General features: G+C 48.0%; 1 protein-coding gene across 5 annotated transcripts in view; it reads left to right on the top strand.

The window, feature by feature from the left end:
• LOC144163394 (1-phosphatidylinositol 4,5-bisphosphate phosphodiesterase delta-1-like) overlaps positions 1–22990 on the top strand; it is an 85937-nt gene that overhangs the window by 40094 nt on the left and 22853 nt on the right. For all 5 annotated transcript variants that reach the window (XM_077694368.1, XM_077694370.1, XM_077694369.1 and 2 more), the window contains exons 2-4: positions 14279–14449; positions 17965–18238; positions 22306–22435. In XM_077694368.1, coding sequence (XP_077550494.1) covers positions 14279–14449; positions 17965–18238; positions 22306–22435 — 575 coding nt within the window. The remainder of the gene's footprint in view (positions 1–14278; positions 14450–17964; positions 18239–22305; positions 22436–22990) is intronic.

The raw sequence follows: 22990 nt of genomic DNA, 5'->3' as shown, positions 1-22990 counted from the left end.
GCTAGCGCGCCATTTGTTGGAACCCTTTGTTTTCTTTGTGAGCGGCAAAGCTCGTGCTCGAGCTTTTTTTATTGTGTTTGCTTTTATTTCGCCTGTCTTGGATATTTGAAGCGTTGTTTTGTTTTTTCGTTTGCTATCGTAAAACCCATTAATCGTGTGTTCTTAATTACAAGACCCCTGATGCTCTCGGCTATAGGCCTATATTTTGCCTCAAATGTGGCCGAGGTTTTCTCTGCGCTGAATAATGTGGACGTGTTTGATCCATGGCGGCAGTTTCAATATTTTGGAATGGTCTTGCGTGTATACACATCGTGTTCAGGTGTTTTTTCTTCAACTGTTTCTTATATATAAGAAACAACTATATAACTATAAACAACTATATAAGCCAAGCGGTTTATATAGTCGTAAGTGTTCGAAACTCGTGAAACGCTGGCGCTTGTCATACATCTCCCCGTTGTTTAGCGCAAAGAAAGCTATAGGTACATTTGAGGAAAAATATACGTAACTAACCGGCAGCAACCGCGTTCATTTAGTTCGGAACGCTCGTTGGGTTGGTTCTTACGATAGTAAACGCAAAATGTGGCAGTGCAACGCCGGCACGTGCGGGGAGAAAAGCACAAAAAGAACTGAACTCCCGCTGGCGCAGTTTCAGACAGGGGGAATTTTGTTTCAGACGGGAAATTTGATTTGACACCAATTGACAGGAAATTTTCAGACGGGAAATTTGACGGGCGCAGTTTCAGACGGGAAATTTGATTTGCATGGGGTGGTAGCAATAAGCGTATAACGGCGGTACCGCCCGTTATGGCGAATCACTGCTCTGCACTTCCGAGAGCTTTCACATTGAGTGGAACGGCTTTAATTTTTTACTTGCTCTTTTACGTGTCTTTAAGCGTGTTTTTTACTTGCTCTTTATAGCGGCGACGTGTTTCTACTTGCTCTTTTACGTGTTTTTAAGCATGTTTTTACTTATTTTGTATTTCGAATAGCTTGAACAAGAACAACGCTTTTTCGCACAATGGGACGCTTATAAGGCTTCCGCTTTAAAATCGCGTTTTTAGGTATCCCAGTGAGGACTGCAATCTTTAAAGGTTGCCAAAATCAAAGGGTGCCAGCGACAGCTTTCACTCCGTCGGCGGGCGCTCTTTAATCGCATCCTTTAATCGTAATACTTGCCCCTTTGAGAACGCTAGGCACACGTTCCAAGCCCAGACTACGTTTTTGTAATCTGTTAATGTCTTGCTGGTCGTTGCCGAGGCGCGCGAGGGAGAAATTGAGGGCGCGGTTTCCCCCTTCCCGTATACTTTATTCACAAAGCGCCATACTGTTAGCTTCGAGCTTTGGCTTCAAGCTTTCTGGGCTCTCTGAAGCTTTCATGCCCAAACGCCGTTAGGCGTGCTTCGGTGGTTGAAAGGTTTATTGGTGGACGCTTTCGCGGAATTTTTTCTGACGTTAGCTCTAGCAATAGTTCGGTTCTTTGGGTTCTGACTTCGTTAGCCGGACCCGAAGCTTGACGTAAAAGTTTGGCGTTGCTTGGAAGTTGACACATCGGAAGGCTCATCGTTACGGGTGAGTAGCGTTACGCCTTAGGCTAAAACAGTGCCAATTGGTGTAGGTTCTGAGCCATAGTAACGAAGAAAAAAGGCGCGAAAAGGAAGAAAGATGATGATGAAGGCGATTAGGAGGATCGCACATGTTCGGTAATTAGACTAATGCTTTTGCATTCACACAATCAACGGCTCTGAGGTTCGCAGGCCCAAAAGAATACGTGAGGGCACTTCGATGGGTCTGCGAGTCCCTTCCCGACACTCCCTCTTTTTTTTTTCTTTTTGCAGACACCGTGCTGCCGACACATAAAAAAAGGTGATTTTACCGCACGGCAGGTTTATTGACTTGTATACCACGCAGTTCTAAGTTGGCTTTTTGCACAGCGTTTAAATTATACAAGAAATCCACACGCACGAAAGGTGGGCATAGAAATGTGTGTGTGGACGACTTCATCTTCAAGTACTAATTGTTTGACAACACAACTCACATCAACATACTTAGGCCCCCACCACTTTTGCAAGCGCGGAAGTGGTGTCATAGACACAATTATGGTCGAGAACTACTTCACCGCATCATAAGGAGTGCTTCGGTGTCCTCGGAATTTTTTCTCCTCTTGGCATCCTTTCTGCGTGGCATCGGCGTAGCAAAGTGGTTGTGATACCAGTCACCGCGCGTACCCAAGCTCAATTCCCGGCACTGCCGCGGTATTCTTTTAGTTAGAACCCGCCGCGGTGATTCAGTGGCTAAGGCGGTGTGCTGCTGAGCACGAGGAGGCGGGTTCGATTCCCGGCCGCGGCGGCCGCTTTTCTGATGGAGGCGAAAAGCAAAAACGCCCGTGCGTACGACATTTCTGCGCACGTTAAAGATCCCCAGGTGGTCAAATTTAACACGGAGCCCTCCACTGCGGCGCGCCTCATCGCCTGCGTTGCGTCGGCTCGTTAAACCCTAAAATCAATCAATCAATCAATCAATCAATCAATCAATCAATTAATCAATCAATCAATCGATCGATCGATCGATCGATCGATCTTTTAGTAAGCTGACGGCGCGTGGCTTTTATGTGCCATCCTCTGCTCACAACGCCGGGTTTTTCGCCTCACTAGACGCAGTGCTTTCGCACTCGGCACGACTTCGCACCATTTCTGTTCATGCAGCAAGTAGGTCTACCCATCGCCCCCAGGAAACCGGGAGATGTTAAAATGTTTGTCTCGTATTCCAGCTCCTCGGCAATGCAGTAATGCCTGTTCGCGTTTAAGAGGCAGGCCTTGTCCGCGCGTGACCTGAGGCGCATACGTGGGTGAAGTATCGATTCGTCGTACGAAGTCGCCGTCCGGACTCGGCGCTTGGGTTGGGCGCCCCAACGGCGGTATGGGCGTACGCCCCTGGCGTGGAGCCAAGGAAAGAGTGGCCTCTTCGCTGACGTCGAGTGGAAGGGAAAGGGCTCTTTCGACTTCGGCACGCGAGTGGCGCGACAGTTGATGCTCCCCCGCGCGCTGCTACCTATCTTTTCCGAGGCGCTCGTGCGCTTGCCTGTTCGTGCGCGCACACACGGGTGGAAGATTCCGCAGCATTTTTATCGAAATATTGGCTTACGGCGATGGCCTTGGGATGGTTCTGTTTGTTTGGAATCTAGGGGCTCTGCGTGTATCACTGATTTTTTTACTTCTATTCGTTGTTTCGTCTTATTTCCTCGCCTACCCCCCTTGGAGTTCTTGTGAAGACGATAGTTTTTCTTGGGTAACCTATTTCACGAAAATTTTGGTCTTTCTGTCTGCCCCTCGGTTTAGCCACTCGGGTCAAAAACAAAAAAAAAATGCTCGTAAACGAGTATTCAAGACTGCTCCAAGACGGTTACAGAACTAGTAAGACTGCTACCGTGGTTCATACATGTCCGCGTTATTCAGTTCGAAGGAAACTCCAGACATATTCGAAGCAAGACATAAGTAAATGACCGAGATTACCAGCATTCCTTTAGTTAAAAATGCACATAGTGTTGGTTTTTACGATGCCAAATTCGAAAAAAGAAAAAAGAAGTAACATCGAAGAGAGTCGAAAGAGCAAACGCTAAAACAAACTATGACGGCTCAAGCTCTTGCGAGCACAACAAAAACAATGTCCCAGGATGTGGCGCGCAAGCAGTGCGTGCAAGGAAAAACTGAACTTCTACTCGTATAGAAGTTAAGAATGACAATAGCTCATGGGGTGTAGCACTCCGCCGAAGCGACGGACCCAGGTGTCAATGAGCGCCAAGGATTGTTGCTCCAGCCAGGTACAAATATGGTCAAAAACAAAGCAAAGGCAGAAAACGGCCCGCCGCGGTATGATGGCGCCATCTAGGTTGACTAACCGTAAACAAGGCTCCGCAACAGCTTGAATGCCTGTCCTAGTGATGTCATTGCAGACATCACGAAAACACACGATTTGGCGGGAGAATCAAAATTTTAACTTGGAATTTATTAATTTTTCATGGAATAAAGCGTCGTTTGCTTCCGTACAAGCGCTCGGGTACTATAAAATGCGAACTCTTTCGAATAAAACAAACTTGTATTTTGTCTACATGGCCCCTTTAAGTAGAATGCTCGTTAATTGTTAATGCACTGCGCAGATTCCAAAGCATGCGCCAGTCTGCGTCCGAGGTCACTTCGTTATGGACTATATTTGACAGATCCTCCGCTAAGCCCCTGTGGAATGAACTTGCGCACGACAGCTTATGCACGAGTAGCGATGCCCACGACAGGCGAGTCACCTTTCTGCGTGCAAATATCGCCTTAGTTCGAGGCTAGGGGTGACCGGGAGTTTTTCTAATTGCCCGTACGGTTGGTTCCCGCTCAGCACACGCTTCAATTCGTTAGCTAATTGTAGTTAATGGCTGCTTCGGCATTTCGGGATTTTTATTGCCATGGTTCAAAGTAAGTGTAGATTTGCGCTCCCAAAGGTCTCTGTATAAGTGTTGAACAGGTGCAATTAACCTTACGCTTTTTAAGTCGCACCTTTTCCCTACAAAATGGCTGCAATCATTCGCTACTTGAATGAATGAATTGATTCTTTATTTCCACTTGTATACATCTATAAATACAGATATTTTCGTATAATGTGGCGGGGACAATGAAAAAAGTTGTACTAGACAGCTTGACTAGCCCTTGGCCCCGTCAGGTACAAAGCAAAGACAAGGTGGTCAGTACTTAAAGACAACAAGTAAACAATACAAAAAAAAAAGACAAAAAGGGACCGCATTACTGCACAACCAAAAAAAAATCTTTAGAGTCTGTAGTCAACTTTCAGCAAACTAATAATATATTGTAGATTGGAATACATGGTATCCACGGTAGATTTAAACAACCGGTTTAGCAATGAGGGTAGAATAAAAGATATCTGTGAGCCGTAATTTGTTCTAGTGCATGTTAGAATCCATTTGTCAGGTTGTCGTGTAGGGTAGATTTCGCTCGGTAAGGTTTGGCAATTGACGAAAACTGTTTTGCTGGTGGGAACGGGAAGCTTTTCTATAGGCCGTGAATAAACATATTTCGTAGAGAGCTAGAATATTGAATTTATTTAAGTTTTTCAAGGCGGATTCTATGGATTGGTCTATTCGAACATAGAAAATCGCTCTCAACGCTCAACGCTCCCAACACAGATCGCTCTCGAACTCAACATGCAACGACGGATACCGCCACAACGCTTCCTCATGCGTGGTGCTCGAAGGGACCATAAAGACAAAGTAAAAGTTTGGCTCATTATTCGGCGCGCGTTAAAGATCCCTAGGTGGTCAAAATTAATCCGGAGCCCTCCACTACGGTGCGCCTCATAGCCTGTGAAGCGTCTGCGCATTAAACCCTACAATCAATCAATCAATCAATCAATCAATCAATCAATCAATCAATCAATCAATCAATCAATCAAGTTTGGCTCATTAAAAAGATTGCTTTGCCTCGATAACAGGGATATCAATTTTGTTACAAACTGTAAAGACGTAATGGAGATATCAGAGAAAAGAGATGCATCAGTGCCGGCTCCCTAGCCACTTTCCGGCGATATTTCTATGACGTCACAGAATCTTGATTGTGCGATTGGCGGCCGCCGCACCAAAGCCACCGCCAAGAAACATCACTGGCGACTGTAGTATGGGGCCTCTAGTTCCTGACTGAAATTCAAAACAGCGCAAAAAGACGGGACAAGAAACGACAACACACATAGCAACTGGTTGGTTTATTCCGCGGCTTGCGAAATATACCCAAGTTAGGAAGGCGAGAAGGAATGATGATAAAAAGGAAGCGCATCCAACAATACACGGGAAACGCGAGATCTATACCCGTGCATTGACCAGAAAGTTAGCAATGCTGATACAGCGCAGCGATATGACACCATCAGGATGGAAAGTTGGGCGAGTTGGTACGTCGACATGATGTAAAAACAGCGGAGTAGGAGGAAATACACGAGGAAAGAAACCACACAGGACGAGCGCTCACTATCAACTGGAATTTATTTGAACGAAAAGACATATATACATAGAAAAATTACGCACACCTCCCCTCGCGGGAACCCTGGTGTGATGCGACGCTGAAGGGGGTTCCATTGGCGTCGCATCAAGCAATCGTCGGGTACGGCAAGAGAGCAAGCGCAAGCGCGGACGACCGTCGACTGAGAGACCGGCCGGAGCGCGGCACTCCGTTTCTATGCGCAGCGCGCCCGAAGGAGAGGAGACCGTGGAGAGAGAGAGTACTGCACATGCGCACAGTGCGCAGCCGCGCGCAGCGCGACCGCAGATGTTGGGGAGAGAGTGTTCGCTATCGGAGAGATGAGAGCAGGCGAGCGGAGAAGAGACGCAGCTGTGCGGACGCGGACGACGGACGCACGCAGGACAGGGCCGCCGGCAAGCTATGCTCCTCAGCGTCGCATCTAAAAACATTGAAACGGCGCATGAGCTAACATCCGTGCCATAGCAAACACGGATAGAGATAAAAAGAGGAAACAAGTTAGCACCTACATATTGTCATCAATAAGCAAAATAAGCAACTTCTTTATCATTTAAAGTAACAGAAGCTTGACTAAAGCACTCGTAACCAGGCCTGTTCATATTTAACGCCTCTATTATTTCGCGCTTTAGCTGATTAGAATGACGGAACAGTAAGACCGTTTCATCAATTTCCGTTTCAATGTTTATTTATGTATATATGTCTTTTCGTTGAAATAAATTTCAGTTGATAGTCAGCGCTCGTCCTGTCTGGTTTCTTTCATCGTGTATTTCCTCCTACCGCCGGTTTTTTACATCATGGCAGCGATATAAGACGTGGTCAGAGGCGGGAGGCAAGGAAAGGCAATCCTGGACAATGCAGCTTGGTTTTTTTAAGAATCCAGATAGCGGATTTCCTTACCTAGTAATTCAACAGACGGCTTACTAACACAATCGCCGCCTGCCTTATGAATGAGGTAGGCTTCATAAGATTTCACGCTCGCGCTGACCCTTACACGTTCGTGCGACACACGTATCGTGGAATCTGGGCGAGCACCCGTGGTCGTGACAATGTACGGCAAGGTTGCTGCCAGTACCTGTTTTTAGTGTGTTTGCATGATCGTGGAGACGATCGTTTAAACAGCGCCCGGTCTGACCAATATAGGTCTTACCACATGACAGACGAGCTTCACACACAACGGAGCACCTAAATTCTACGTAAGGTTTTGTGCGGCCTTTTCCGCAAAAGGTGCCCTTCGGCTCATTTCTGTTCCCTCGCCTACAAAGGCCACCCAGTTTGCTTGGGGGAGAAAACACTACTCCCACCCCTGCGCGTCCCGCTACCTTTTTCAACGCGTGCGAAACTCCATGCACGTAGGGGACGACAGAGATTTTCGCCGCCCTGTCCTTCAACAATGCAGCTTCACTGCGTTTGTGAAATTGCCCTAGCTACACAGTCTTGTCGGCAGCTGGGAAGCCCGCCGACGAGAGCCTCACAACCTGCGAATCGAAACTGGCCTCTACATCATGCGGGCAAGACCTCTTAAAGGTAGTCCCTTAAAACAGCTAAGGCAACGCTCCGTTTCACTATTTTGGAATGGGCAGACCAGAACGGAGTTCCGTTCCGTTTGATCGTATCGCTTCAATGCAAACGTGCGGTTAACACGCTGAAAACTGTTTTAGTGTTGGCCCATACTACGTCCCTGTGGCGGGAAACTTGAATGTTTTTCAATATTTCTCGCGTCTTTTTTTCACTTCGTTAAAAAAACATCTTTCATGGCTGGAATGGAGCTGATTGAGTTACCGGGGGCTTTTTTCTTTTTAAATTGAACAAATTTGTGTTTTGTCTTCATGGTCCCTTTAATCAAGTGCAGCATTGTGCGAGTTGGTAATCCATATAGATAATGACAAGGACTAAAGCCGAGGACCGCACAGCACACTAGCACTGTGTGGACGAGCGCTAGTCGTGTGTGGTATACTGTTGTATCCTTGTGTTGTGTCCTTTGTGGACACACGTGCATAGTGCGGTGTGGGAGGCAAGCATTTTTTTTGCGTGTCTGTTTCTTTTTGCACAGTTGCAGCTATCAATTACTTATCGGGTAGACTGTTTTCATCGCTGTGCGCGCGCGCGTGTGCGACTTGTTTATGCTGTAAAGTTGAGTTGGATGCAGCGCTCGTCCCGTGCGGTCCTCGGGTTTAATCTGTGGTTTTGTTGCACTGTATTATCTACACACTGTAATGCGTCCCGAATAATCATTGGAGTCGCTTTCCCGCCCCCTTCCGGCAGATTTTCCGCTTTTCGCTGGCGTTGCCCGGATATTTCTGCAGCGTGCGTTCTTTTCATGGTATACGTGCATGTACGATATTTATCAAACAAACTGCGAAACAAAACACAAAAGAAAACGCTCTCAGGGGCATTTCCTTAGGCGCGACAAAAGAGCGGATGTACACACAAAACACAAGTTAGCCTGAATGGGAGTTTCTTGGCTGGAATACGTCTTTTAAACTCCTCACGACAGACGGCCTGCTCCCACGTGTGGTAGTATGATGGTGGAAAAACTGCCAGTTTACACCGGGGGCCACAAGCCGTCGTAAATAAGCGCATTTACCACGGTTGTGCCTCTTCACAAAACGCAGTATCTGGCTGTGATTACTGCGTTTGTCCTAATGGGAGTATTAAAAACTCCCACGCCACCTCCATTTCCTTCTCCTCCTCCTTCACCCCTTCCTCCTCTACGCGTCCTTACAAAATGGCTGCCAGTTGGTGTCGTGTGTCGTGTGAGCTCCAGCGTCCCCGAAAATTTATTGCCAGTGTGAACTTGCGGCCGGACGAACACATGTGAAGTGCTTCCCAACAACCGAAGCTCGTTGCGAACATTGTGGAACCAGCCTGGACTGACGTGCGACGGACTGCAACGTCGCCTCCGTGTCACCGACCTTCGAGCCGACGGAATACGCCAGCGAGCCGACGCGAGGCCTAAATGCAGTGATCGCTGAGAGTGGCTCGTTAAAAGCAACGCGGTTGTGCCTCTGCGAGGTGGTTGAAGGTAAGATTTTCACGTTTTTTATTGTACGCAACATTTTGGGAGACTTGTGCCCCTTCTAGCGTCAAATAAACTCAACGTGTTTCTCGCGCCACTGCATGGGCGATTCTCCGCCACTGGAGGTGAGCGTTGTGCGTGAAAGGCGGCACCATGCCCGGAACGTCATTGGGGAGGCCGAACAGTGTGAAAGCAATGCGTATTTGCGCGGGTCTCGAGCAGAAGACTCACTCATTCACACTCGCAAGCAGAATGAAAACTGTCCGAACTCTGGACGGCTGTTAGGTGTTTTTGTTAGGCTGTGTCTGTGGCTTACTGGCAAGCGAGGGTGAAGTTGGCCGGTCAAACGTCGCAGGGCTGCCGCTTTTCTTGAGAAGTAGGTGTGGTGCCAGCCGCGCCTGCTACGAGGAGGGTGACTGCCGCGTGCCGCCAGCGATTAATTGCTTTCACTGGAAAGGGAGAAGGTCGGGGCCCCGTGGGAGCTCTCCGTACGCTAGGCGCGTGTAACTATAACCAGCAAACGCCATTTGAGGGAGCATTCTGTAGAGTCGACAGACGACTGCTTATTTTTTTTTTTAAGGGGGGCACGCGCAGGCGTCACACCGACCGAATTTTTTCCGTAACTTTCGGTGAGGGGAGAGAGGGGCAGTGCGGGGGGTAAAAACTGAAGCTCGTTCCCAGAACACTACGCGCAAGGAAAAGAGGGAAAGGAAGCATTTTGAGAAGTTGGTCGCCACAAGGGTCGCGCACCTTTTTGAACAGCAGAACACTTCGTTTTGACGAACTAGTGAGCGCAGGTGTCTCGGACAGAAGTGCAATTTTGCGTAGCTTTAAACAAACATTCATACATTACGGAAAGTTGGACACAAGAGTGACAAGTGCAGCGTCTTTACAGTGCCGTTTCTTTTCTTTTTTTTTTCGGGTCAGATGCCCAAAATGCTTATGTATTTGTTACCGCAGATTTAAAGCGTTTTGCTATCCCTCTAATGAATGTGCTGCTGTGGCTTCCAGAAGAACGTGCCAGGGGGTGCGGCAACGTCAGCGTTTGGGAGGCACGTGCAAGCAAACAGCGCACCGACGACATGCTGACCTCATTGTTTGCAAATGGCTTAAATTTTTTTTGTTGAGGAGTGCTGTAGTAGATAAAGTTCTTACCAAGGTACCTTGTGTTCTCGATGTAGGTGTTTTGTTGATTCAGTGTTTTTATTGTCTTATTAACGTGTTCACACGTATATCGTATTCATGTAATTTTTATGCAATAAATTGACTGTGCAGAAAACAAACTTTTCACGTTTCGCCATTCAACGTTTGAAGCGGAAAAAAAACTAGAAATTACGTGATCCCCAACGAAAAATAAAAATGCGGCCTGTGCCCTTATTAAGAACTCCCAAATGCAGTAATAAATTCTACTGCAGCGCATATATATGAAGCGCACAAAAACACACACACAAAAAAACCTCGAATGCAGGTCAACACTGCTCCCAATGCGCCCCCTGAAAACTCCCAGTTGGAGGAAACAATACACTCCCAATGGTGATTGATTGATTGTAGGGTTTAACGCGCCGACGCAACGCAGGCGATGAGGCGCGCCGTAGTGGAGGGCTCCGGATTAATTTTGACCACCCGGGGATCTTTAACGTGCGCCGAAATCTCGTACACACGGGCATTTTTGCTTTTCGCCTCCATCAGAAAAGCGACCGCCGCGGCCGGGAATCGAACCCGCGACCTCGTGCTCAGCAGCGCAACGCCTTAGCCACTGAGCCACCGCGGCGGGTACTCCCAATGGTACCCCTGAAAACTCCCATTGTAGTGGCAGTAAAATGAAACTCCCATATGCTACTGAAAAAACTGCCTAAATGATGGGAGTAAGGCGAAACTCCCATTGGAAGGAGTTTTGAAAACTCCGAATTGGTACTGAGTTATGACACAAGCCATTTACTCCCATTCCGGCTTATTTGTGTTCTGTGTGTAACGTCAGCCGAGCGTTGGCGTTTCCCGGTTCGCCTGAACGTCTGGTGCAAAACTGCGCGCTCTCGTTGACGCCCGTATATGTATATGTCGCCTTCCCGCGTCGTTTGGCTGCCCGTGCTCTAAATGCTAACGCCCCTCGCTACCGTAGACCCAACCGGAACAACCGCTCGTTGTGTTCAAGGTGAGATAAACTAGACATGATTATTTTAATCTCCACTGATAACACGGCGACTTTGACGTCGCAAGCTTTAGGCACTCGTTCGCGCAGGATTGTTGTAGTGTGAAACGGCGTCGCAGAGATCACGGAGACAAATTGCAACTTTGGTTTATTCAGAAGACGGATTTTCCCCATAGCGCTGCTGCCAATGTTAAGTTAAACTCAAGCATTGGCAGCTGACCATACATTTTCTAGCCCGGTCCTATATGACGTCACAAGGACAGCCGTGGACCGTCCGATTGCGAGCCGCTGTTCTAAACTTCCTGGTACTGTGTTTGGGAATTTATATGTATGAATGTACAACGTATTCCAGGAAGTACCTAACTATAACACGAACAGAACTTGATTATATTTGTAATTACTGGGTTTAGGACGTTTCTATTGGAAGTTCGGAGACAAGTAATAAACAAAGATAGCATAAAATCCCTAATCTTGTTCGTGGTTAGCTTGACCCCTCGAAGTGGCGCGCTCAAATACATTAGCGTTCTAACTCGTGTTGGGCATTTCGGCCGCATGTTCGCGATTTGCGGCGGCCACCCACAACATGACGTCAAGATCGTGTGGACCCCTGCCCACTACTCATTGACGGGTAACGATTTCGCCCATCAACAGGCTCGAGATCTGTCCTACGGAGTTCCCGGCAGCCCCAACAACTCGCCTAGCCTACCAAGAAATTGTCAAATATTACAGCGCTACAATACAGACACTCACAGGCCCTCACACGCCACTTAGCAAAACTGAAGAAAATGCGCTGAGACAAATTCACGCACTTTCGCACACCCCGTAAGAATGCATTTATTGTTCCCGACGCAGTATGCAGCCGAATGCTAACGCACGCTCCACCGTATCATTGTGGACTGCAAGGAAAACCCCGACTTACCACCCCTTCCCCTTTCCCCTGAGCAGTGGGAGCTACTGTTGACTAGCGGTTGCCTGGAGGACCAAGCACTCCTTGTAACTCGGGCTACGACGGCGCGGCCGACGCATGGCTTCCTGAAATAATCTACTCTTACCTTTACAGCTGAATAAACGTTTTTTTTTAAATCTCTCTCTCTCTCTCTCTCTCTCTCTCTCTCTCTCTCTCTCTCTCTCTCTCTCTCTCTCTCTCTCTCTCTCTCTCTCTCTCTCTCTCTCTCTCTCTCTCTCTCTCTCTCTCTCTCTCTCTCATAAATAATAGCGTATATGCATCGGAAAACTGTCATCGTGGACAGGTGAAAACGCTTTTATTTGTTTACATATGTACGAAATGGCCTCATTTTGTTTGTTACCCGCCGCGGTGGCTCAATGGCTAAGGCGTTCTGCTGCTGAGCACAAGGACGCGGGTTCGATTCCCGGCCGCGCGGCCGCTCTTCTGCTGGAGGCGAAAAGCAAAAACGCCCGTGTCTACGACATTTCGGCGCACGTTAAAGATCTCTAGGTGGTCAAAATTATTCCGGAGCCCTCCACTACGGCGTGCCTCATCGCCTGCGCTCGGTCGGCGCGTTAAATCCTACAATCAATCAAGCCTCATTTTGTTGGCGGCTTTTCCACGCGACTTTTTTTCCACCGGGCAGTAGGAATGTTTCAGTATTTGCCAAAACATAAATCCAGTTTTAAGGTGCATGTTTTTGCTTCGAGATTTCCTACGCCAAATGTGGGGCCAGTGCAGCACGTATAACGCGACTGTTCTTTCGTTTCTCGCCGTTGCTTCACCAGCATGCGGCGAGCTCAACCGAAAGGCTCGAGACCTGTGCAGAAAAGCATACTTTTCAGTGTCCTTGGGCCGTGCTTGCACGAATAACGAGTCCTTGTTGCGAAACAGTGAAGATCCCGGTAAAGGAGTGAGGTAAGCAGAGGGAAGCAGAGAGTAAGAGACAGATGAGTGATAAAAGGTAGGAGGAGAGAGAGAGATAGCGCTGCCTCGCTGGCTGCCAATTATATTCCTGTAGTACATGAAATGTTATGTATGAAGGAGTCGGCCTTTAAACTAGTCGGGCCTTGATGCGGTGAAGTGGAATGATGGGCCCGTTGGTGAAGGGTGCAGTTCTAGAGATCACAGCTCAACCTTTAACCTCGGCCTTTATGTATGCTTTCAAGAGAAGGTATCCTTCTGTGCTATACCAAGGCACTCTGATCTTTGCATGGTGACCTTGATAGCTACTTGTGCCTGTGTCCTAAGGCCAACGACAAAAAAACTGTGGTTGATTCCTCTGCCATAGTAATCGGTAAAACACGAAAATGAAATGTGCAGTGAAATCTGCAGCTGAGCATGATTTGCGGGTCGGCGGCTGTCTTGTGGGTGTGCTTGGCGAGCGACGTCGTGCTGGGGGGCGCTTCGGTAAAGGTGTACTGGCGTCATTTCCGTGACGGATATGACGTCAGTGAAATCTTGGGGTATCGCGGCATGAAGCGCTTTTGTGTTAAAATGTAAAACCCGAAAATGAACAACCGTACGTAAAACGTACTCTCTGGTACTGAAGGTGGCTTCCCCGCAAGAAGGCCCTGTGTGCAGGGGTGCATCCTTTACAGGGCGCTTGCTTCGTTGTACAGGCGTCACTTCCGTGACGCATATGACGTCAGCGAAGTCTTCGTGTATCCGGAAATAAAACAGTTTCGTGTTAAAATACTGCGCTAAAAGGACATTAATGTTGCCAGGTGCAACATTTTTTAAGTAGGCTGTTTGTGATAGGCAGCTACTCTGTTCCCGATTCATGGGTAAGTAAGGCGGGCATGTTGCAAAACGCTTGGGCGAACACGGTGCCATAACATCTGTCTGCAACGTCGACGAACTGTTCAAAAAGTATAGTTCTCGGAAATGCTTCCTACAGTGCGCATGTGCCCTGCTTATTTTCCTTCACAGCTAATTAGGATTTAGGTGCTCACAGTTCTGTAAAAAATATTTCTATCACTTGCGCTGGAAAAGGCCTTCCTCGCGTAGCATTCCTGGTCGCTAGCGTTTACTTATACGTGCAAATACATTCCACATACTCGAGTTGAACACGCGGTGCGCGCAGTTGGATCTGCAGTCTGGGCTCGATATCTTTTATCTCAGTGCACCCGTTTCCCTTGCAGAGTCCGCGGCCATCGAGGATGTGCTTCAGCACCTGTCTCGGGGCATGCGGCTGCACAAGGTGCGCTCGGTCAGCAAGTCGTACCGGCGCCGCTACCAGCTGAACCTGGACAACCTGCACCTCGTGTACCGGAACTCGAGGAAGCCCTTCTTCTGCGCACAGAAGCCCTTCGGTGAGCACATTAGCAGCAGCGCGAGAACAGGGCTGGGAATTCGACCTTTTGCCTCTACTGCGGTCCGCTCTGTACTTGGAATGACGGTTGAATGTAAAACTTCTCGGCGATGTAGCGGCGGGAAAGAGCGGCGCATGGATGCTTGAAACACGTGGTGCCTTACTTCTTATTGATACATTAAAGGGACCCTGAAACACCTTTTTCAACCTCTTTCTAAATCTTACATGCTTTCAGAAAGTAGTCAACAAACTCATCCGGTACTTAGAATTGGGGGTCACAAAATACTTCAGCCCAAAATTACTGCTCCACACCCTTCAGACAACTTACAAACTTGCTCAAAACATTTCTCTCTCTTTCCCGGTCTTTGCGCTCTTCCAGCGCTCGAATGACATCACTATAGCGGAGCAGCGGCTTGCCGACTGTTTTTCAGTTACGGGATCTTCTGCGACTGGCAAATCCCGCAGTCCCGCTCCGTGCTGGTGATAACAGCAGCTTTCGCGTGCTTTCAGGCACGAAGGAAAGCTTTAACGCGTTTGTCTCAAGTGTTGCAGAGTCCCTTTCAGTGGCTCATCAAAAAAAAAAAAAAAAAGACTACATCGAATAAATGCAGCCATATTGGTAGAGGTGAGTTCCAGCATGTGCTTAAACAAAAAAACGAAGGTAGCGCGGGCCCATTGGTTGCCACGCGTTAAATAGCGTGTGTATCAGAAGAAAATAAAGAAAAGGAGCCTACCGCGTGTCCCACCTATAGCTTCGCACTCCGGCGCTTTTGATTCCCCCGCCTAGAGGTGCAGCATTCACCAGAGATCCAAGGAGCCTGCGGCGTTCAACTGGACACCACTGCTTTCGCATTCCTACTCGTGAGAAGTGCATAAGTGTCCCGGGAGTTCGTGTTTGTTTACTTACTTACGCAAATGCATATGTTTATTCGTTACTCGCCTGAAACTTTGACGCCCTGCTATTCGCCTTCTTTCACGCTGGACTATGCCTATTAGGGCCGAAGCACCTTAAAGGAGCCATGAAGAGAAAATACAACTTCGTTTAATTTGAAAGAACTAGGATTCAGTATCTCGCTCAGCCCCATTACAGCCACAAGAGATGTTTTTAACGAAAAAAAAGCAAGAACTATTTAAAAACTTTCAAATTTTGCGCCACAGTGACGTGTTATGAGCAAGAATGACGTCATACGGGCCAACAATAAAACGTAATTTTCAGTGTGTTAATTGCACGTTAGTATTCAAGTGATGCGGTCAAATGGAACTTGAGGCCCCATCGCAGACGTCCAGTCATGTGTCGTCGCTACAGGTCAGTTAGGCGGCCGCCAATCGCACAAACAAGGTTCCGTGACGTCATAGAAAAGTTGCGGGAAATTGGCTAGGGGGTCGCGACTGCTTCACACGTTTTCTTTCATATCTCCTATATTTGTTCGAAGATTGTGATGATATTGGTGTCGTTGGTCTCGGGACTAAGCAGTCTTTCTAAGAAACCCAACTTGTATTTTGTCTTCATGGCTCCTTTAAGGCCGAGGCTTGTCCGGCGTCCGTGCTCACGGCACAGCACCGTGTAAATCGAAACATCTGCGAACAAAAGTTTCACAGAAGGTTAACGAGAACAAAATAAAAGGTTCACGAATGGTTAGCGTGATAGAGAGGGGGAGAGAACTCCTGAAGAGCCGTGCTGCGCATGCGCGAGGAGCATTGGATTGGATTGACTTGGTTTGGATTGAAATGGATTGGATTAGATTGCATTCAATTGGATTGGATTGGAAATCGTTTTAACGATCCCCAGTGCCTTGCCCACTCGTCATGATTCACTTCGTGGAGATGCGTGAATTTTTTTCTCCCACCTACCCCAATGCCCCTGCGGCGAGGAGAACCCTAAGCGAACGCGTCCAGACCAGCCCTGCCCCTACAAGCGCAGCGTTGGCTTCCCCTCGTGGCCCAGCGACCACGTGGGGAAACTTTCCATAATGCGCTGTAGCTTATAGAGAAACCCCAAGCAGAAAGAGTACTCTTGGTACTTTCTGCCAAACCCATTTGGCAGAAAGAGTACCAAGGTGCAGTGTTCTGCGGAAAGCCGCCTTTCAAGGGCTGGCTTGTGAGGCGCATTTTAGGGGTGAAGCGCCTTAGGGGCTGGGGCTGTCGGCGTCACGGGTGCTGCAACGACACGAGAATTACCTCAAAGCTGTATGCCTCTACCTGAACTCGGCACGATCTACGATTTGGAAGCGCATGAACCTCATCAACAGCACGAGCATTACGACGAGGAAGGAGAAACCAAGAAATACATTGTGCATGTTGTCTAGTATTAGCTACGCGATTGCTGGTTATATATAATCTATGAAAATATGTATATAGTTGAAACAAAATCGCCTTCTGTCCCTCACGGCCCATTAGCAGTGATTTCGCTGCGGGAAACACCGGCGCACACTGCGTGCTTCGCGCCTCCCCAGCTAGGTTTCAGGTTAGTGGAGATGGCCCGGGATTTTTTTAATGCGTAGCCTCCTTTTGCTAGTAACAATCGCTTATTAGGGAGTTTCAGCCCCAATGTTTTTGTTTGGAGTGACACACAACCTTCACATTCGACAAAAAATAGACGATGCACAGCTACGTTCGAAACATTATTTTTAGGCGCATAAATCTGATTTGAGCTCTTGAGGGGTTTAGAGAAAAGGCTCAGGGGAAGTAACCCTTCGCCCATCGCGTTGGCGTGTGTCAGGAGCCTCGAATTAGTTGACTGGGATTAATTGTGGGAGGTATAGGGTCAGCCAGTCTTGGAATGTGCTCAGAAAAAAAATATTGGCGAAACAGTGGGAGGAGGAGTGAGGGGGTGGACAAGATTTTATTTTGTATGATAGCCCTTCGTGACTACCCTAGCAGCGGCCGTTATTAGTGTTTTGCATGCAAGAGTTTCTGTTAACGGATGTCATAGATGCGGGACCCGTAGCCTTTCTTGCGTTGATTATTGCCGGGTGCGTCATTATTTCGCCTGATGGTGTGTGGTAATGTTCACATAGGTGAACCAATGAGCGGGACTAATTCATACTGAATTGTATTTTTTGTGTAAAAATCTTAATAGCTGTAGTGTATCACTTCACAAGGCTGTCCCAAACGCACACTCTGCCTCAACTGGCTTTCCAAATTTGTTTCGGCTTTGTTCCCAACCCTAGGACAACTTTCTACTATGGTTAAGGGGGTCTCACCTGTTAACAATCCTATGGGACTTGCTACTTCGTGATCCGTGGGGTTAAAACCCATCATGCACCAGTACGAAAACCTTTACAGATACAGACCAATATTCACAACGGCTCAGTTTGCTTATTTTAAAGACAAGTCACTTCAATTGCTTTCTAGACAACTGGCGCCATCTGTTGAAAACTGGATAAATCAAAATGCGTTTTTTTATGTCGGTAAAGAAGTGAAACATTTCTAAAAGAAGCAGACTACGTCGTTAGGGGCATTTTCATTGGCTCGTAAATGACGCTCCGTGGCCCTGCGCACAATCGCCCCTCGCAGTGGACATCTTCGAGGTGGAGGAGGTGCGGAAGGGGTGGAAGACGGACGTGTTCAACGGCGTGGAGCGCAAGTTCCGGCGCGGCCGCAAGCACTACCTGTTCTTCGGCGGCGCCGACATGACGGAGGACCGCTGCTTCTCACTCATCCTGTCGCCCAAGCACGAGACGCTGGACCTGGTGGCGCGAAACCCCAACGACTGCGACCTCTGGGTCAGGGGCCTCAGCCACCTGGTCGCCAACTGCAAGAACACGCGCAGGGACCAGGAGCACGAGAGGTGCGCGCACCTTGAAAGCGACAGCCAACCAATCCCAAATGGAAGGGCGTCACTTAAAACCCCTTGAACAGAAGCGGTTTTAGTGGTTAGGCCGTAGGACCTTTGGGACCGGACTTTTTAGATCTACCAGCCTTACTTATGCTGCCAAAACGAATGCCGGTAACTATGGCAGTGAGCCACGCTATAGCCACGCGGCAACGTGCTTTCAGCTGTACGTGAGACGAAAAGAGGTATCTAAACATTTCTTCCCAGCTAAAACAAAAATAAAGCCCAGTGTCTAGAGTTACGTCCGACGGAACCTAGAATTGAAAACTGCAATTACCGTATTTACCCGATTCTAACGCGCCCCCGATTCCAACGCGCACCCGATTTTCCTGGCAAAACACCGAAAAAACTTGCACCTCCGATTGTAACGCGCACGGGACTTTGTGACCCAGACAAACGAATGCGAGAGAAATGGGCGATTTATTTCCCGAAGTAATCTCACTCATCTCACTACTCGTCGCTCTCCGCTGACCACAACATCTCGGCCTCGGTGCCTTCAAGCGCGTTCGCGATGCCACACTTCTGAACGAACGTTCAACCATGGTCTATGGGATCGTGGCCCACGCCTCGCACGCCCATCCCGAGAGCTTCTCCAGAGGTGCACGCTTCAGCCGACCGCTCGTTTTGAACGCGGCGTGGGAGCCGCTGCTGCCATTGCTGTTATCAAGCGCGCAAGTGAAACGATTTGACTATTTGTGTGAACTCCGATAGCAAAGCCTAGGCGCCTAGGCTTGCTGCATCCGAAAAATCGTTGCTAAAAGCTTTGGCGCCATCTTGAGATGGCGATGGGTGGGACGAAATTTCCGTTGTTTCGGCGGTTTCGGTTTTGTATCCGATTCTAACGCGCATGCGATTTTTCGGCCTATTTTTTCTGAAAAAAAGTGCGCGTTAGAATCAGGTAAACACGGTACGTCCGATGGAACTTTAAGCCACTGTCTGGAGTTACGTCCGGCTTAACCTGTAAATAATATCGACGTTACGTCCGACGGAAATTAATGGTACGCCAGACGTATCTCGACCCCAGTGATTAAAGATACGTCGGACGTACTCCGACCCCGAAAAGCTTACGGTACGCCAATACGAAGTCCCTCCTCCATTGAAGGGACTTTACGTCGGACATACTCGATGCCCAGAGGCTAAAGAAAGGTGCGGCGGACTGACAGTGCCGGCCCGTCCGACACACCCGCAGGTGTATCCTGAGGTTGTGCTATGTGGTTGCCTTGGTCGCTTGATTGTTCGTCTTGTTGGACATCTGTGGGTGCTGGTTTCCTTTCCTTTTTTTTGAGACATGTAATGACCATCCTAGATGCCAGCCTTCCTAGATGCCAGCCGCCACACGTAAGTTGCCCCCCTCCCCCCACTCGGCGCGAAAAAAAGAGGACCCATCTGTAACTTGTCATCTATGTCTATGTTGCTTTAATCAAGTCTGTCCTTCCTTGACCAGCCGAAACACTGTTTCATCGCTAACCCACAACTGTGAAAGGTTCACTCTGTGTGCACTGTAACAAATTTGACTTTCGTTCCTCTCTCGTAACGAGTTTATGGTGAGCCTGTCATAAGTTCCTGAAATTTAAACCGTGTTTTTTTTACGCTGGGTGGACCGTAAGCTAAATGGTACCGCTCCACGTCAGCTTCCAAAAATCGAGTGATCGTTGCAGTGCTTCGTGTAATGAAAGCAGCGCAATACGTACCACTGTCGTCCATCTTCTAAACATGATGCAGAAATGTATAGCAATGGTCATTGTCTCAAAAAAGGAAGGAAAAAAAGTTCTGGATCGGGGGGATTCGAACCTAAGACGTTTGACCACGAGCGCGAGGCGGTACCTTGTCGCCACGAAGCCAGACTGGACCGCATCTTGAACAGGAAGGAAGGAAGTAAGACTGTTGAATGCCTGCAACAGACACAGTGTGTACACTGCGCCCGGACGTAGGCACTCGTCGATCCCGACGTCACTCCTACTCGGACCACCCCTTGGCTACTCGCTACAGGGTTGGACGCAGATGCCCCATAAGGAGGGGGTGTCGCCGCGCAGCTTTCACTCCGGTGCTGCTTTTCGAGGGCCGTCAGGACCTGCTGGACGGCTGATAGATGGGTGTCCTTGTCATAACTGCGCCCTGCTTCTTGTGTGCACAGCGGTAGGTCTGTCCTGCTTGCCGCCTCGTTAGGTCGCACTTCACAGTCCCACCTCAAGTGGGCGGTCAAGGCCCTAGCATTGTCACACAACACGCACGTGTCAGAGGCTTAACAAGACGAATACTTGAGCGACCAATATCCCAGTGGTAACCTCGTCTGATGTAAATCGCATGAGATCACACGGGAGCCTCTTCCTCCGTGGTACCGGATTTGCATTTCCAGAGGGAACCACATAGCACCTCAGGAGACACCTGCGGGCACATCCGACGGGCCTGTGCAGTCATCCACCCGCTAAGTCCGCCTCGCCTTTCTTTATTTCTTTAGGCTCTAAGCATCGGGTACGTCTGACGTAAAGTCCTTTAATCGGATAAGGGACTTTATTCCGACGTACCGTAAGATTTTCGAGGTCGGCGAACGTCCGACGTACCTTTCTTTAATTTTCCCTTACGTCAGATGTAACTTCTCTCATTTACAGGTTAAGCTGAGCGTAACTCAAGACACTGGCTTAAAGTTCCACCGTATGTAACTTTAGCTTTCAATTCTGGGTTCCGTCGGACGTAACTCTGGGGGCTGGTTTAAAGTTCTGTCGGTCATAACTTTAGTTTTCAACTTTGGGTTACGTGGACGTAACTGGCTTATTCCCTCGGACGTAACTTTAGTTTTCAACTTGGGGTTACGTCGGACGCAACTGGCTTAAAGTTCCGTCAAACGTAACTTTAGTTTTAGATTTTGGGTTACGTCGGACGTAACTCTAGACACCGCAAAAATAAAATGCAACCCTCCTTTTCTTTTACGCATTTTTTAGAGCACGCATTGAAACCGGTGTACGTACAGTAGTGTCACGTTTGGAGACTACATGGGGCCACCTTTCATATTTCTGAAAGTTTAGTGACAAAATAAAATTATTTGCACTAGATCATTCAGAATTTTTTTGTGGTCACCACACTATACAAAACGCCGGCTTTCATATTAGCTAGAGGGCACGCGCTCCCCAAAAATCTGTTGGCTGTTCCTTAAGATATTATCCGGTTACGTTAGAAGCATACAAGTATTTGAAACCTCGAATACTTAGCGAATAGTGTTTGTTATTCGATTCTATTCGCAGTGCAGTTCCACCGTGCGTTGTATGCAAAATCTTCGGGAGTTCAAAATTTGCCAATAACAAGCAATAAAAGTTGGCTTTGCTACACGACTTAAAAACACTGTCACGCTTCACAGCATGGCACACCTTTTTTGTGGGTTCGCTTTTTTGCGCAAAGCCGAAGCTGTGCAAAAAAGCCTAACGTGCGTGAGCCTTCCGTCACGAAACGAGGTGAATATAGGTGTCTATTTGCTGAAATGGAACGCTACTTGAATAAAATGTATAAACCAATGTTTCCTGTCATTATAGTGGTATACACGAGGAATCAGCAGTTATTACTTGTCGGCTTCCAGTAATGTCGTGCCAGTGTAGGCTTTTTTGCACACCTAGCCTTTTTCCAATGACTGGAGGGACCGCACCCAGCCAAGTATACTTCCTTTATCCCTAGTGTGTGGCCGAACATGTGTTTTTCATGGGAATGTGTGCCAATTTTCTGTTTTTCTCCTTTATTATTGATATTTTATTTTTATTTCCATGCCATTTTTTTTGTCAAGTATGTTGTAGTACAGCAACACTCAGATGGGCTAAGTCTTAGCTAACTTTATTTGTTGCTATCTTTGAAAAGGTCTACAAGCAGACACTGAAGCAAATATTTTAATATTCAGAAACATATTTGATTAGAAAATGTTGATTTCACTCTCAGTGCTAAACTTGATATGTGTACACCTCCGGCTTACGTGTTTTGAAAACTTCACTGTCGCGAATTTTCTGGACAAGCATTTGATGGATGTCTGTGTACATGTCCAGGTGGCTACGAGACCAGTTCCAGAAGGCCGACGTGAACAAGAGTGGTTCGCTAAACTTCCAGGAATGCCAGGGCCTCCTCAAGCAGCTCAACATCACCATGGACAAGCGCCACTGCAGGACGCTGTTCAACGTAAGTGCTGCTGTCCAACTGTTTAACTGGGAGGGAGGAAGCTTCGATGAACCGTTGATGTTAGAAACGATGGACTTATCCAGATTGTTTGTTTTCAAGATGTAAAATGAGTTTTGGGGCCAATGGGCAACTTCAAGTGCGAGCACAAAGGACGAGGAGTGATGATTTCTTAGGAATGCATGTTAGACCTTTAGGAATGAATGTTGCATCTATAGCTGGTTGGAATACGCCATGCTTGTGCCTGGCTGATCCCATGTTTGTCCACAGGGTGATGCGTCATCAGCGGCGAAAATTCTTTTAAGGTGCAGAGCACTTGAGGCGCTCGCCTTGTCCTCTTAGCTCGATCTCTGGCCCCAAGTAGAGCAACAACTAGTTCTGTTGTAGCGCTGTCATCGCGGCATACCCCAGAGTCTTCGAAAGCCAAGCGGTTTATATAGTCATAAGCGTTCGTTGTTCAACGCAAAGGAAACTATGGGTACGTTTGAGGCAAAATATGCGTAATTAACAAGCAGTGCTGCCCACATTCATTTAGTTAGGAACGCTATTTGGGTTGGT

The sequence above is a fragment of the Haemaphysalis longicornis genome, unplaced genomic scaffold, assembly GCF_048455015.1.
Source record: "Haemaphysalis longicornis isolate Haplotype H1 unplaced genomic scaffold, Haemaphysalis longicornis Haplotype H1 scaffold_12, whole genome shotgun sequence".
NCBI lineage: Eukaryota > Metazoa > Arthropoda > Arachnida > Ixodida > Ixodidae > Haemaphysalis > Haemaphysalis longicornis.
This window is presented reverse-complemented; position numbering and strand designations above follow the sequence as displayed.